We start from the raw sequence: 17,811 nt of genomic DNA on the forward strand, positions 1-17,811 counted from the left end.
ATGACTCTGAGAATTCTTGTGATATGTCTGTATGCACAACTGCAGATTTAGTCAAGTACAGTATTTCCAAGAAATTAGGGGTGTGTATTTGTTGAAAAATTTTGAACTCTGCATTGTACAACCTCAGGGTAAATTAACTTTACTTTCTTCTGCATTTACTGTCACTTTTTCTCCTGAAGCAGTAAAATAGAGCATTCAAGGTTAGTATGTTCTTTGTGAGGCTGAAGTCTTCATTTTTAGAAACACTTTTTACTATTAGCAAAGCAAAGCAAATTTATTTGTACAGCGCATTTCATACATGAGGTAACTCAATCTGCTTTACATGATTAAAGCAAAGAGTTAAAACAAAACAAAAAAATATTTAAAAAAAAGACAGTTAAAACCTCATGCAGTGCATATAATATGATCAAAAAGTGGATATATTCTAAAAAGCATGAGGACAAAAAAAGAATAGTTTTTAACCTGGATTTAAAAACTTTCACACTTTGGGCTGACCTCACCTCTGTTGGCAACTTATTCCATTTGTGTGTAGCATAATAGCTAAATGCTGCTTCACCATGTTTGCTTTGGACTCTGCGCTCCACTATTTGACCCGAGTCAGTCGATCTCAGAGCTCTACTTGGTTTGTATTCCGTAAGGATTTCTTTCATGTATTCAGGACCTAAATCATTTAGTGATTTATAGACCAGTAGCAGAACTTTAAAATAAATTCTAAAGCTGAGTAGAAGTCAGTGCAAGGACTTTAGGATTGGAGTTATATGCCGTGACTGCTTTGTTTTGGTCAGAACGTGAACTGCAGCATTCTCTATTAGCTGCAGCTGTTTAATACTCTTTTTGGGGAATCCACTCAGAAGACCATTACGGTAGTCAAGTCTACTTGAGATAAAAGCATGGATGAGCTTTTCCTGGTCTGCTTGACACATACAAGACTTCACTTTAGGGATATTCTTCAGAGGGTAGAAGGCAGTTTTTGTGATTGATTTGATATGATTGTTGAAAGGTTGGAATCAATCAGAACACCAAGGATTTGGACATTTGTCTTTAGTTTTTAAAGATAGAGAGTCCAGGTGTTTACTAACAGCAATTCTCTTTTCTTTATTGCCAAAAATAATTGCCTCAGTTTTGTTGTGATTTTTTTTTTTTTTTGTTTTAAAGAAAATTTTGACTCATCCAGTTATCTGATTTAGACAGTGGCACAATACCTCAATTGAACTGTAGTCATCTGGAGACAATGCTAAATATAACTGTGTGTTATCCGCATAGCTATGGTAGTCAAAATTAAAGTTTTGAAGAATTTGACCCAAGGGTAGCATATATACAGCCTGAACAGGAGAGATCCAAGAACTGACCCTTGAGAGACCCCATAGGTCATTGCCATTCGCTGAGACCGAGCACCTCCAATGGTCATAAAGTAGCTCCTTTCTTCCAGGTAGGACCTAAACCAGTTAAGGACCATTCCATTTAGTCCTACCCATGTTTCCAACCTGTTTGGCAGTATATTGTGATCTACCGTATCAAAAGCCACACTGAGATCCAACAAGACCAAAATTGACACCTTTCCTGAGTCAGTATTGAACCTTATATCATTGAGCACTTTGATAAGAGCAGATTCTGTACTGTGATGAGTTCGGAAACCTTGTCAAAAAGTCCATTTAAATTCAAGAAATTGCTGAGTTGATTAAAAAGAACTTTCTCAAGAATCTTGGCTATGAACGTGAGATTTGAGATGGGTCTATAGCTTGCTAACATGGAATCGTCCAGTGCTCGATTTTTTAGAAGAGGCTTAACAACAGCTACTATGAGAGCTTTGGGGAAACTCGCCAGACTGAAGTGAGCAATTGATTATTTGCTGCAAATCAGGTTGCATTGACTTCACAATAGTTTTGAAAAAGTCAGATGGTATTGAGTCGAGACAGCTCGTTGTTGGTTTCAACTGCTGAACAGTTTTCGCTGCAGTTTTTTGGTCAACTGTATCAAATTCTAACAAGTTAATAGAGTTTTCTCTGGGTGGCTAAATATGTGAGATCATTCTATCTTTTTGCTGATTTGTGCAGACATTTGACCTGATGGATTGTATTTCTTCACTAAAATAACGGGCAAATTCGTTGCATTTGTCAGCTGTTACGAGTTCTGGATCTATCTGATTTAGGGGGGTCGTAAGCTTGTCAACCGCAGCAAATAGAGCACGAGTATTGTTGAGGACCTTACTGATGATTTCACAAAGGTGTTGCTATCTAGCTCTAACTAACTCTTGGTTAAAATTACAAAAACACTGTCTGTAGAGGTCATAGTCAATATGGAGTTTAGTTTTTCTCCACTTGCGTTCTGCTTTCTTACACTGGAATTTAGATCTCTTGACCATCATTTTGCTCCTCCACGGTGTTCTAGGTCACTTCAGGATGGTCTTGGTTTTAACAGGAGCGACAGCAATCATGGCATTTGTGATTTTCGACGTGAAATTGTCCAAATGTTCATCAACTGTCTCAGCATTGACAGTCTGTGGCAGAGCCACAGTCTCCATAAACTCAGTGCTAGTACTCTCATGTATGTACCTTTTCCTAATAGAGATAGAGGTTGTCTGAACTTTTGGAAGAATCTGTAATTCAAAAAACACACAAAAATGGTGAGAAATAGCCATATCCTTAATGTCAATTGATAATCGTCTAAGATGTGACCTTGAGTGTGTGTTGGACTCTTAATATGTTGAGAGAGGTCAAATTTGTCTAGTATTGCAGAACGTTCTTTGGATGTTTTTCCATGTTATTGTCAACATGAATGTTAAAGTCCCCTGTTATGACAAAATAGTTGTACTCAGTACAAATAACTGACAGCAGTTCTAAAAAAAATCCTCCGTAAATTTTCTATTGTATCTGATAGGTCTATAAATTATTAAAATGATAACCTTTGGGTCACCCTCAACTAAAAAACACAGATATTCAAGAGCTAAAATATCCCACTATAATTTCTTTACATTGAAACAATGATTTAAAATTAATAGCAATACCGCCACCTTTTTTCCCTGTTGGATACTTGTTCATAAAATTAAAATCTGCCGGTGTTGCCTCATTCAAAATGGTATGACAGCTACTTTCTGTTAACCACGTTTCATTTAATAACATATTGCAGTATTCTGGTCTGATATTTGCAGTGTTTACTTCGTCAGTGGTTCTGTTTTGCATCTGCTGATTCTTCTGCCTTTGGGTTTAGTTAGATGCAATGGCAGAAAATGCCAGCAAACAGACGACAGTATTTGTGACCCAGCTCTGATCTTGGTTAATATGCTGACATCTTAAGCCATTTCGTGCGTGTGCGTGTGTGTGTGTGTGTGCGTGTGTGTGTGTGTGTGTGTGTGTGTGTGTGTGTGTGTGCGTGTGTGTGTGCGTGTGTGTGAGGGAGTGAGTGAGAGGGCTGGAGGCTACATATATCTGGGGGCTACATATCTGTCGGGTTGATCGTTATTGACCCCAGGGCCAGGGATGTTCTTGGCAAAGATGCATTGACAATGAGAAGCGAGGACAAGTTGCTGCCTGCTCTGCATTTTACCTTTAGGTTGATCTTGTCACAGTGTGGAGGAACACAAACACGTGCCTGTATTCATTTATATACACCAGGCCAGGTGTTACTTATACACTGCTATGTTCAGCAATGCACACATGCTGACAACAAGCCAGCACCTATGTTGTTCTCCTTAGCTTGTAGCTTGACATTGGAGTTAAGAGAAGGAAAGCATCAATCTGCAGCTCCAGAAATTCATGTCAGTTGTTTTCTCTGATGCCGCCTCATCCACACTGTGCAGCAATGCATCTGGAAAGTATTCGCAGTGCTTTATCAAATCAGGATTTATGGGACAATCACCAATCAGCGAGTTAAAAAAAACAAAACGATAACGATCACTGATCCAATCACAAGATGGAGCAATGAGTCTATTTAAATGACCGTTCATTTACTGTATATACTTGTGTACATAATTGTTCAAAAAATATAGGTACAATAAATGTATATTTGTCCATCTATTTCTTTTCATGCCAAATGTGGCATAGTGTCGGACAACTAGTTAATGTTCTTCTATTAGATTGCAGTAAGTACAAACAGCAATTAATCTACTTTTTGTGACATTTTTATCTTTTGGTGTGTTGTGAGATTTTTAAATTGTAAAGTATGTGCCTTGGCTCCAGAAAAGGTTTCAATTCTCTGCTCTGGTCACATCATGTATTCAACAGGAAGGCAGCAACGTTTACACACAACCACAAGCGCTAGCAATAGCTTGCTAGGTGACGTAATGTTTTGTTGCCTGCTTGCAAGCCGTATTGTATTAAAAGTTCATGGACTTACCTCAAGCAAGGCATACATCGATGCCCCCCCCCCCCTGTCGTGAGCACTGGTGATCTTCCTCCATTTTCTTCTTATAATTCAGTCAGCGCGATCCATTTTTGTTGTCATCCCCACGATAACGAGTGCATCCAGTCACATTTGAGTTAGATAAATAAAACCCAGAGATCATAAAAAAGAAATGGGGTGAAGTGGTATTGGAATACAAGATTTTATTGCAGTTGTCGAGTGCAATTGTAAAAGAGAAAATTTGTCTTATAGTCTGATCCTTGCATTGCATGTTCTCCCTCAGCCATCTTCTCTCCCATTTTTTTTTTTTTAAGTTGGCCAACAGATATTTAGTGATACATCAAAAGACATGAAAAAAATTTCATGAATACTACTGTCTAAAATAAACTAGCTTTTGGCTTCAGATATACTGTACATGACGGTGATGTCTTTCTTGGAGCTGATCAATGATGTCACTGATCAGATCGATTAATTGATATAAAAACCGGTCAGCCACTGGCGGATAAAATCACTGCAAAGTCTAATTATATCCTTTTCCCAAAATGAATTAAATGACCCCGCTCCCCCTTAAAATTTTAGATTCCCCCACCTCCCATTACACAAATATTCTTTGCTTTTTCCATGAAAGTCAAAATTAAGATCGGGTTCATCTCTTTGAAGTGTTTCTACACCTGAATTGGAGACCACCTGTGATAAATTCAGTTAATTGGACATACTTTGTAAAGGTTTTTATAAGGTCATACAGTTGACAGTGTTGGAACACAAACTAAGCACGGCATGAAATAAATTGCCTGTAGACCTCCGAGATACGATTATTTGTGTATGTTGTACAAACATGGAAACGCGTGATGGGGGGAAAAAAAAAAATCTGGTGCCTTGATGCTCCCAATGAAGACATTGGCTTCCATCATTGAAAATCTGAACCACCAAGAGTCTTTCTTAGAGATGGCTGCCTGTCTAAACTATGGAAGAACACTAAACTGAGCTCTGGAGAAGTGCTTTAGTCAGAGCTTTAGTATTCCTTTATGAAAAGAGGAGTACTTTCCAGAAGGACGACCATCTCTGGAGAAATGTACCAATCAGGTCAGCATGGCATAGTGTCCAGACCGAACCGTATGTTAGCCTGCCTGGAGTTTCCCTAAAGGTACCTGGCACACTCTCAAACCATGAGCAACAATCTCCTTTGCTATGATGAAACCAAGATTGACGTGATTGGCATGAGTGCAAGACGTTTTGTTTGGTGAAACCTGGCACCACTCATCTCCTGGCCAACACCGTCCCAACCGTGAAGCAAAACACTCCCACAGCATGAGCCTGCTGGGAATGTTTTTCAGCGGCAGAAACTGGGAGAGGACTGAGGGAAAGATGTACAGAGAGATCCCGGATGAAAACCTGCTTCAGAGAGCGCTCTTGACCTTAGACTCTGTTAACAGTTCACATTTCAGCAGGGCAATGACACTAGGCGGACAGCCAAGGTATTAAAGGTGTGACTTCAGGACCATTCTGAATGTCTCTGATTGGCTCAGTCAGAATCCAACATCTGAACATCTGTGGAGAGCTCTGAAAATGGCTGTGCACCGACGCTCCCCATCCAAACTTAATGGAACTTGAAATGCACTGCAAAGAGTAATGGGCAAAATTGTCCAAAGAAAGGTGCGCCAAACTTGTGACATCATATTAAAAACTATTTACGGTGGTAATTGCAGCCAAAAGTTGCTTCAGCTCAGTAACGAGCAAAGGAAAGTCGTGTACGTGATTTCTTAGTTTCTTATTTTCAATAAATTTGGAGGGAGGGTCAAGGGGGAGCGTATTTCACATCATTATGGGTTGTTATGCTGTATGTAGAATTTTGTGGGGGTGGTGGTCTTTTTATGGATTTATAAATCAGGCTTACTACTAGTATTACCTTTACTACTAAATACTAAAAAAGTGAAGCGCTGTGAATACGTTCTGGATGTTTATTTTTTTTTTGATCCAGCTGTTAAACCCAACATTTGGGATGTCTTGCACATCTCATAAGTCAATTGTCATTGATTTGCTCTACCTGGATTCTGTTTCAACTTGTGGAATAATATTATTTTTTGTAACTGTTCCATAATAGCCCTTTGAAGTTGTGCTCCTCCTGCCAACAACACTGTATTCCACAGTGGAGAGCTGCATCCCACGTCACAGCCTTGAGCAGCTCATAAATCCAGGCTCATTATTAATTTCACAAAGCCAGGTTATGTATGGCTATGCTCATTTATTGCTCGGTGCCCCCCACCCACAGCCGCTCTCACCTTCTCCTTTAACCTCATCTTTCAAACAAATAAATCTACTCGTTGGGTCCACGTTCCTAATGTGAGATGCTGTGTGTTACAAGCCTTTGACGCATCCACTTTCAGCCTTTAAAAGATGTGTTCTCAATGTCATCACTCTTTGACATTTACTATGCGTGTGTGTGTGTGTGTGTGTGTGTGTGTGTGTGTGTGTGTGTGTGTGTGTGTGTGGGCACAACGCAAGAGCAGCCAGATAGGAATAGCTCAGCCTTGGCCCCCTCACACTACCATCTGTCCATCAGCGCTCAGTTATTTATTTCTCTTTGCTCTGATCCCATGTGTGTTTATAATATTACTATGAGCACTTAAGTGCTGTCAGTCTACTGGTAATCCTGGCAGCGAGGCTCCACCCTTCTGCTTGACACCTGCTTCTTATCTGGAAAGTCCCATTTCATGCTCTTTTTTTTTAACCCATTACGACACCACGAAGTCAGTCCTGACAGAGAATACTGGACAGGTTTGGATCGTGGCCCTCACGGGCTGTTTCGCTCTCCCTTCCGCTCCCCACCCCCCAAATCCTGGCTGACAGTGTGTCTGTGTTTCACCGGAGTTGGTCTGCTTTTAATTTGGAGCGGTGTTTGTTTTTGAGTCCAATCCCTCCCTCCCTCCCTGCCCATCTCATCTCCTGCCAACACTCTTGACTGACCGAGGAGTGTTTGCACACATTCTGCTTCAAGATTGAAAAGCTGTGCCTCTCTGCTAAACTGAAGTGTAAGCACACGTGTGTTTGTGTGTCCAATGTCACACGGCTCCTTTCTTCATCACCATTATCCCGAGTGACATCTCCCGTAATGAGAACAGCTGTATCAATTACTTTGATTACTACTCTCATTATGCTGATGAGTGCTGCTTTGACTGAGGGAACAAATCAACTTACTGTAAGAATGCGTTATTTGGGCACATGCAAGTTTTTATTTTTAACCTCCTTTCTCCCCCCCATAGTGAAGCCATCCAAGCCCAAGTGCTCTGCTGAAGGACTCACGCAGGAGGGTAAAGACATTGTTCTTCGGTGTGCTTCAAACGAGGGCACCAAACCATTGCACTATAGCTGGGAGAAGACCACTGATGGAAAGGTGCTGCCTGCTTCGGCTGTGATGGGTAATGTTTTTGTGACTAATGCCATCCAACCAATAGAAACGCCCTTCCCTCAATTGGACTTCCTGTTACAGCTGTCCTTCTGCAATTGTGTGTCATTTGCCCTTGCTACAGACACAAATGGAGGTACCCTTAATGTGAGGAACGCATCTGCCAGCGCATCTGGCGCATACCGCTGCACTGCCACCAACCGGGTCGGGACTGAAGAATGTATACTCCATCTCAATGTCACTCCTCGTAAGTCTCCAATTTCACTCATAGTTTTATGTGTTGTCATCTGTCTTTGAAAATGGTTAACACCAGAGGAAAATTGCAGGGTACATTGGTGCAGCCCCAAGGTACATAGTACAGCCGCAGGGGGATCCATATCACAAAGAAAAACAATTAAGTGGAGAAAGGAGAGGACATTATAAGAACAATACTGATTTAAATGTGTGCGGATCCGGAGTAGACAAATGCATGTACAGTAAATCTTGACTTTCACAACGTTTTTACATCAGAGCGATTGACTATTTTCAGAGGGCTACTCGAAAAGAATAAAATTGTTCAATCTTTGTTTGTCTTCTTCTTCTTCTTCTTTTCCTTTCGGCTTGTCCCGTTAGGGGTCGCCACAGCGTGTCATCTTTTGCCATCTTAGCCTATCTCCTGCATCTTCCTCTCTAACCCCAACTGCCCTCATGTCTTCCCTCACCACATCCATAAACCTTCTCTTTGGTCTTCCTCTCGCTCTTTTGCCTGGGAGCTCCATCCTCAGCATCCTTCTACCAATATACTCACTCTCTCGCCTCTGAACATGTCCAAACCATCGAAGTCTGCTCTCTCGAATCTTGTCTCCAAAACATCCAGCTTTGGCTGTCCCTCGAATGAGCTCATTTCTAATCCTATCCAACCTGGTCACTCCGAGCGAGAACCTCAACATCTTCATTTCTGCCACCTCCAGTTCAGCTTCCTGTTGTTTCTTCAGTGCCACCGTCTCTAATCCGTACATCATGGCCGGCCTCACCACTGTTTTGTAAACTTTGCCCTTCATCCTAGCAGACACTCTTCTGTCACATAACACACCAGACACCTTTCGCCAGCTGTTCCAACCTGCTTGGACCCGTTTCTTCACTTCCTGACCACACTCTCCATTGCTCTGTATTGTTGACCCCAAGTATTTGAAGTCGTCGACCCTCGCTATCTCTTCTCCCTGTAGCCTCACTCTTCCCCCTCCACTTTTCTCATTCACGCACATATATTCTGTTTTACTTCGGCTAATCTTCAATCCTCTCCTTTCCAGTGCATGTCTCCATCTTTCCAATTGTTCCTCTGCATGCTCCCTGCTTTCACTGCACATGACAATATCATCTGCGAACATCATGGTCCAAGGGGATTCCAGTCTAACCTCATCTGTCAGCCTATCCATTACCACTGCAAACAGGAAGGGGCTCAGAGCTGATCCCTGATGCAGTCCCACCTCCACCTTAAATTCCTCTGTCACACCTAAGGCACACCTCACCATTGTTCTGCTGCCATCATACATGTCCTGTACTATTTTAACATACTTCTCTGCCACACCAGACTTACGCATGCAGTACCACAGTTCCTCTCTTGGTACTCTGTCATAGGCTTTCTCTAGATCCACAAAGACGCAATGTAGCTCCTTCTGACCTTCTCTGTACTTTTCCACGAGCATCCTCAAGGCAAATAATGCATCTGTGGTACTCTTTCTAGGCATGAAACCATACTGTTGCTCGCAGATACTTACTTCTGTCCTGAGTCTAGCCTCCACTACTCTTTCCCATAACTTCATTGTGTGGCTCATCAACTTTATTCCTCTATAGTTCCCACAGCTCTGAACATCCCCTTTGTTCTTAAAAATGGGAACTAGAACACTTTTCCTCCATTCTTCAGGCATCTTTTCGCCCGCTAGTATTCTGTTGAATAAGTTGGTCAAAAACTCCACAGCCATCTCTCCAAATTGCTTCCATACCTCTACCGGTATGTCATCAGGACCAACTGCCTTTCCAGTTTTCATCCTTTGTAGTGCCTTTCTGACTTCCCCCTTAGTAATCATTTCCACTTCCTGGTCCTTCACTCTTGCCTCTTCAACTCTTCCTTCTCTCTCATTTTCTTCATTCATCAACTTCTCAAAGTATTCTTTCCATCTATTTAGTACACTACCGGCACCAGTCAACACATTTCCATCTCTATCCTTAATCACCCTGACCTGCTGCACATCCTTCCCATCTCTATCCCTCTGTCTGGCCAACCTGTAGAGATCCTTTTCTCCTTCTTTCGTGTAATCAATCTTTGTTTGTACCCAATATTAAATATGCTTGAATATAGAAGGGCAGCGCGGTAGGTGACTGTTAAGCACATCCGCCTCACAAATCTGAGGACCCGGGTTGTAATCTAGCGTCGCCTGTGTGGAATTTGCATGTTCTCTGTCTCCCCGTGTGGGCTTTCTCCCAGTACTCCAGTTTCCTCCCACTTCCCAAAAACATGCATGGTAGGCCAATTGAAAATTTCCCATAGGTGTGAATGTGAGTGCGAATGGTTTGGTTGCTTTGCATGTGCCCTGTGATTGGCTGGTGACCAGTTCAGTTGTGTTCTGCCTTTAAAGTATTTTCGGATTTACTATTGTGGTACCATTGCTAAATGAATTAAAAAAAGAATAAACATAAGATCAGTGTTTTACAATGAATCAAATAACATGAAAATGTCCTATTAATATTTTGATTCAACTAAGAACACCACCCAGAGCACAGTTCCTTTTTCTTCATCAAACCCTTTGAACTCTTTCTCTCCTTTGTGCTTAGCTCCCAATACTGCTGGCATCATCGCAGGAGCCATAATTGCTGTACTGCTGATCCTCATCATTATTGCCATCATACTATTCTGCTGTTGCCGTGCCCGACACAGGAAGAAGTATGAGAAGGAAATCTGCAATGAGATAAGGTACCCACACTTTCATACGGGATTTGGCTCACTGGAAACCATAAACAATTTATAGAAAATCTCACACATTGCTCTAGTCTAGAAAACTGCAGATGAAAGAGGAAAAAAATGTAAATACATATCTGATCCGAAATATAAATCCCGGCAATTAAATGAAATTAAATGTCTTCAATCTCATATAACATTAAAAATGCAAAAGCCTCAGCTGCAAATGTGTTGTTAAAACGACAAGGGAACATGAAAGAATGATGAGCAAATATTGGAGTGAGGTAAAATGAAATGAAACATGTGACATAAATCACACACTAACATGGCAGAAACCACTTGTCATATTTCATGACTAGTAATTTCTTTCAGGTTATTCTATATTGGGATCAACCAGATATTCCCCTGGTTGGATTTCAGTCCAATACATGAGATTTCTGGTCAACACCTATTCTGTGCGTCGACACACACAGAAATACCTCCAAACATGCTTCTACCCACCATGAAAATGTTTTTTTTTTTCTCCATCAGCAGTTTTCTTTCTTTCTTTTTCTTTTTTTTAACCGCTCCTCAAATAAACAGCTGTGGTAATCAGTTTAAAAGCTTTGCTTGCTTTGTGGATCCTGTGTCATGTCTGCTTCCCCCCCCCCCCCCCCCCCATACACACACGCGCACACACCATCCACCTCTCCATCCGGCTCTCAGGCTCTGTACAACCAGCGGGCTTACTATCACTCTGCTGCGGACTGAATCTGTCTAAGACCACAATGTGACACTGCTCACGCTGTAGGACAAAGAGGATTAGTGGACCACTGGTCCTGTCTAGAACGCACAGACCCACATTTGCTGAAACGCCACCCCATGATGCAATGGAAAACACAAGCTCTGGCCCCTCCGGCTCTGTTTGGTCGAGCATTTAACTGGATTAATGCTGCTTATTAGCTGTTAATGTGGCTGCAGAGGGAGGAGAGGGCATCGTTGTATTTGGTCTCTCGCCTCATACTCCACAGGCTATCATGGTCAGCATGGCTAAGCAGTGCAGACGTTGCCCCCATCAACTAATTGTTTAATCAATGTTTTTTTTTTCTTCTTTGTCTCAAATGAGTCAAGCTGTGCTGATCTTGAAATGACCCATCTTCTTGAGCCTTCGGTGTTGTCCTTATTATGAAAATAAATCTATCTGGACTGCATACCTAGCAGCGGTGTCACGCACTTTTTCATTACGGATCCATAAGCGTAATGGTTGCTGTGAGCATTTTTGACCAGAATTACTTCAAGGTTTTTCTTAATTTTCCACTGCATGTCCAGTTTGTGTTTGTGGTCACACGATGTGTTTGTTAAAAAAAATAAAATAAAATCATCAAAAAGATGTTTAATAATGTCAAAGTAAGAATATGCAGGGTTCACTGTAGTTAAAATACAGTGGTACCTCTTCTTACGAAATTAATTTGTTCCAGAAGTTGTTTCGTAATGTGAATTTTTCTAACGTAGAAGCACTTTTTGCATGTAAATAGTGCAATCCGTTCCAACCCCCCTACCTCCCCGCCAAAAATAAGCATTCAAAGTATATAATGTGAAGAATAATAAAAATGATGTTCATTTACCTTTTACCTTTGGGCAACTATGCGAAGAGTAGGGTGAGTGACGAGCAAAACTCATCGTGGGGGACGGAAGAGGAGGCAAATGTTTGACAGCTGAGAGAAAACATACAGTACATACGAATGTACACGCGCACACCACTTAGTTCCACTAAAGTTTCTTGGGGCCCATGGGGAATAAAGATGAATAAACTTGCAAAAAAAACAAATGGAAAAACTCACGAAAATGTTGTAATTTTACCAATGTGCGCTAGCCTGTGACAGCGTGTGATTCAGTGACACTCAAGTGTCGAAGGGAAACAAAAAGGATCATAGGTAGATTGACATCCCTCCAAGCCAATGGGATGTCAAGGAGATGCTACAGCGATAGCCAATGGTTGAGCAGCTCTATCGCGCCACTTTCAAGCCAAGATACAGAATGTTTAGGTTTATATTTTTCCGAAGAGGCGATTCATAAGTAGAGGTACCACTGTATGTGTACAGGGAAGAAAATAAGTATTTGAACACCCTGCTATATTCCAAGTTCTTCCACTTGGAAAACATGGAGGGATCTGAAATTTTCATCTTAGGTGCATGTCCACTGTGAGGGAGATAATCTAAAAAGAAAAATCCAGAACTCACAATGTATGATTTTTTTTTTTTTAATGATTTGTGTGATACAGCTGAAAATAAGTATTTGAACACCTGTCCATCAGCTAGAATTCTGACCATCAATGACCTGTTAGTCCGCCTTTCAAAGTCCACCTTCATTCCACGTATTATCCTGAATCAGATGCACCTGTGTGAGGTCGTTAGCTGCATAAAGACACATGTCCGCCCCATACAATCAGTAAGACTCAAACTTGTAACATGGCCAAGACCAAAGAGCTGTCCAAAGACACCAGAGACAAAATTGTACAACTCCAAACGGCCGGAAAGGGGTACGGAGAAATTGCCAAGCAGCTTGGTGAAAAAAGGTCCACTGCTGGAGCAATTAGAAAATGGAAGAAGCTAAACATGACGGTCAATTTCAATCAGAATGGAGCCCCATGCAAGATATCACCTCGTGGGGTGTCAGTGATCCTTAGAAAGGTGAGGAATCACCCCAGGACTACACAACAGGACTTGGTCAATGACCTGAAAAGAGCTGGGACCACCGTTTCCAGGGTGACTGTTGGTAATACACTAAGACGTCATGGTTTGAAATCATGCATGGCAGGGAAGGTTCGCCTGCTTAAACCAGCACATGTCAAGGCCCACCTTAGGTTTGCCAATGACCATTTGGATGATACAGAGGAGTCATGGGAGAAAGTTTTGTGGTCAGATGAGACCAAAATGGAACTTTTTGGTCATGATTCCACTAATCGTGTTTGGAGGAAGACGAATGATGAGTTCCATCCCAAGAACACCATCCCAACTGTGAAGCATGTGGGTGGCAGCATCATGTTTTGGGGGTGTTTTTCTGCACATGGGACAGGATGACTGCACTGTATTAAGGAGAAGATGACCGCCCCCATGTATTGGGAGATTTTGGGGAACAACCTCTTTCCCTCAGTCAGAGCATTGGAAGATGGGTCGTGGCTAGGTCTTTCAACATGACAATGACCCAAAGCACACAGCAAGGAAAACCAAGGAGTGACTCCGTAAGAAGCATATCAAGGTTGTGGCGTGGTCTAGCCAGTCTCCAGACCTAAACCCAATAGAAAATCTTTGGAGGGAGCTGAAACTCCGTGTTTCTCAGCGAGAGCCCAGAAATGTGTCTGATCTAGAGAAGATCCGTGTGGAGGACTGGGCCAAAATCCCTCCTTCGGTGTGTGCAAATCTGGTGATCAACTACAGGAAACGTTTGACCTATGTAATTGCAAACAAAGGCTACTGTACCAAATATTAACCCTTTCCGGGCAGGGGTTACAAATTGTAACAGGTTTAATAAAAAATTTGAAGTCCAGAGTATAATTTTCTGAAAGCATCAGATTTTTCTCTCTGCAAAATTTTATTTGGTGCAGAGAGGGTTAACATTGGCTCTCTCAGTTGTTCAAATACTTAATTCCAGCTGTGTCACACAAATAAATTGTTAAAAAAAAAATACATTGTGATTTCTGGATGTTTCTTTTCATCTCTCTCACAGTGGACATGCACCTACGATGAAACTTTCAGACCCCTCCATGATTTCTAAGTGGTAGAACTTGCAATATAGCAGGGTGTTCAAATACTTATTTTCTTCACTGTAAATGTATATTAATATGTCTGTTGAATATCTCCTAAACATTAAATGCCTTGTAAGAAAATAACAAATCAGCAATGAAAACCACACCTCGCAGCTACTTTACAGCATTGTCATTTTCTCCCACATGAAAAAATTGTTTCATTCATTAAATGCTCCACTGACTTGTCACCCCTCAGAGAGGACGTGCCGCCTCCCAAGAGTCGCGTGTCAACAGCGCGTAGCTTCACTGTGGGCAGCCAGCGCTCATCTCTCGGCTCCATGTCACCTTCCAACCTGCACGAGTACGCCCTGAAGCCCCAGTACGACAAGATTCCCTCGTCGGAAGAAGACAGGCCCCCGAGCCACACCCCTTTGCCCCCGCCGACAGCTCCCAGGATGGCGGGGCCCAACCTCAGTCGCATGGGGGCCATCCCTGTCATGATCCCTGCCCAGAACAGGGACGGCTCAATCGTTTAACGTGGCCTCCTCCTGCAAAGGGGGACCGTACATGAAAGGGCAGGGAAGAGATGAAGGGAGGGGGTCAAAAGACACTGGAGATGAAGCGAGAGCTTCCCTGACTTGCTCTTGCATACAAATCAGAACTTGCTCCTCCAATGAACACCTGACTGCTGTGGTGCTGAGACATGAAATGCATTTTACTGAAATCACACCAGAGCACAGAGACTCTTTTTATCAATCACAATTTAGAAACGTTATCTAGTTGGCGCTGGATTTAAACTTACTGTATGTTCAGAACAGATCCAAACCTTCATTATGAGTGCATGTAAATGGTTAAGTTCAGCTCTATAGGATTTCATACCCTGGCCAAATATATTTGGAGAATGGGATCAAGGAATTAACAAAATACATATGAAGATCAAATTTTTTTTTTTTTTTTACAACAATGGAATTGAAAATGTTCAATATCTCGATCACAACTTGCAGGTCTTTTTGCTAATTTTTGTGTCATTTCCAGCCAAAAGATACTCCTGCGACGTGTTTTTGCCTGTGAAAATTGTTTGGGATTAACTGTAGATGTACAGTATGTATGTCTGAATTTGTAAAATGTATCACTTGTTTTTTTTTTTTTTGTTGTTGTTGTACTGCCTTCACAATTTTGTGACTTTTTTTTTTTTTTTTTTTTTTTTACATAGCAAAAGAGTCCTTAGTAGCCTCTAGCTAACTTTCAATTAAAATGAAGACGAAATGAGAAACTTTGAGTTTTGGAAAATTACAACAAAAAAAAAAGGATCCCAGTCTATTTTAGGTCAGTGGTTTTTTTTTTCATTTTATTTTCATTTTTTTTTTAAATGCCCCATCTGAAAAGGGAAGGGGCCACAATTGGCTCTCAGTGAGTGGAGGTTCAAGCGTAGTTTGTGATTGGTTGGATTACTGCGTCTTGGAAACTGTTTAAAAACAACAACTGTCTTCAGCTCCATCCAGCCACTCCCCAACAGAAGGACAGGCACAAACACACCCACACACATTTCCCTCCTCCAGAACCTTCAGAGAAGGGTGCAGCTGAACAACAAGGTTCACTGAGCAATTAGTCCTGAATGTGTTTGACGACCAAAGGACCCTAAACCCCTCTGTCCAGCAGCGCACACACACCGGGTGCATTAACAGACTGGTCTTCATTTATCATCTGTTGCAGTAGCAACCCCCCCCCCCCATCTGTGATAGAGCACATGTAATCCTCCTTATGTGCAGTGCATTCCAAAGAGCCAGGGTCTTGATTAACCTACTCGCTACGCTCAATATGAAACCCGTCATGGCTTCTGTAGCGTGTATTGAGCTTTTTTTTTTTTTTTTTTTGGGTTAATGTCGCGTGCGCACCCTCGGAACACTCTCACTAAGAGAGGAGAACTTGTAAGATTACCACTGCAGGATTTGCATCCACTACGGTTTAGGACCACATGCAACAATATGTGTTAATGAATATAAGTGGCCATTCTTGTACGAAAGGTGGAATACTTACTTCAGAGGGCAAATTGTTTACTTTCTGCTCCAGAGCCTTATTCTGTTTCTTCTTTTAAGAACCTTCTGCTTTGCACAGCCCTGACAGCTGACTTCTTTTGTGCCTTTTTGTCCCAATTGTAGCACATCCAAACCACTGTGGTCAGTTATGTGTACCAGCGTCGTCCTCAACGGCCGCTTTGGTCCACAATGAAATATCCTCTCCACCACTAATCCTATCGCTCCAATCAGGTCAAGTCTAGCATTTGTCATGTCCACTCTGTGCATACAAGTTTCAGCAGGTTTCTCATTTTTACTTTCCCAATTATTATTATTATTATTTTTTGCTGGGTGTATTATTTGAAGTTCAACATGCTTCTCTCATCCCTGTTATACTGTATTTTGTCAAAAGTATTTGTGTCTAATCCCAACTGTATGAGTGGCGCTTTGGTGTGCTTGATAAATCAGTATACACTGTAGTACAAATGTGTGCGAGTGTATCGTGAGGGCATTTTGCAGTCTAAATGTGGCCCCAAGTAGGATTCTAGTTTCAGCTGCTGACAAACTATGGAGGTCTTAGTGGGGAGTCATGTTACTGTCCCTATGCTTTCATGACCACCAATACTAACAATATTAACTGTAGTTTTTTTTTTGTTTTTTTTTTTAAATCGGCGTGCTAATATTGTATGAAGGTCTCCATTTGAGTTTTGCACTCTGTACGAAAACCAACAATCCATTTTTGTGTGTATTTTTGTTCTGTATTTTTTTTTTTTTTTTTTGGAATAAATGAAGTCCTCCAGACAAAAAATAATTAAAAAAAAAAAACCCAAGAGCTTTGTTTAATGTTGTGTACAGAACCGGCAGCATCTGTCTGCTTAATTTCTCAAGACGCATGCTCTCCAGTGTGTCAGCCTCCTGCTGCTTCTTCCGCTACGGTTAATTCTAATCGCTCAGTGATTCCAGGCACTTGGTAAGGTACTTAATGACTAATTAATCAATGAAGGGACAGACTTCTTTTAGCACTCCCCACTCGGCTTCGTGCAAATACGCCATAATTTGTTTGCCAATCCACTCAATGTTTATTATGGATTTGACAATCACCTGCTGCACTGGAAGCGCGGTTGTTTGTTTTTGCTTTACCTTTACATTTTTTTCAATTACAGCGTATATGCTCCGTTTAATTAATGTACTGCCTAATTATTGTTATTGCCAGCCAGCACTAATCAAAGCCACGCTAAATTAAGTATCTCATTAAAGATGCAAAATTGTAAGATACGCCTCATTAAAGTGCGGAATCATTTATGCGGATATTATGGCTCACTTTTGTGACCACCGACGCTCTCGTTGCACTCTTAACAGCATGCTGGCCGTTTGGATCGATAGCATATTATTGGCC

The 17,811-nt window shown here is 41.6% G+C and overlaps 1 protein-coding gene across 1 annotated transcript in view; it reads left to right on the forward strand.

Moving 5' to 3' along the window:
• Positions 1-15,568, forward strand: part of cxadr (CXADR Ig-like cell adhesion molecule) — a 63,993-nt gene extending 48,425 nt beyond the window's left edge. Inside the window, exons 4-7 of the mRNA XM_061803343.1 lie at positions 7,599-7,754; positions 7,866-7,988; positions 10,553-10,691; positions 14,657-15,568. Of these exons, the coding sequence (XP_061659327.1) occupies positions 7,599-7,754; positions 7,866-7,988; positions 10,553-10,691; positions 14,657-14,936 (698 nt within the window). The 3' untranslated portion in view covers positions 14,937-15,568. The remainder of the gene's footprint in view (positions 1-7,598; positions 7,755-7,865; positions 7,989-10,552; positions 10,692-14,656) is intronic.
• Positions 15,569-17,811: the final 2,243 nt, after the last annotated feature.

This window comes from Syngnathoides biaculeatus, chromosome 18, assembly GCF_019802595.1.
Source record: "Syngnathoides biaculeatus isolate LvHL_M chromosome 18, ASM1980259v1, whole genome shotgun sequence".
Taxonomy (NCBI): domain Eukaryota; kingdom Metazoa; phylum Chordata; class Actinopteri; order Syngnathiformes; family Syngnathidae; genus Syngnathoides; species Syngnathoides biaculeatus.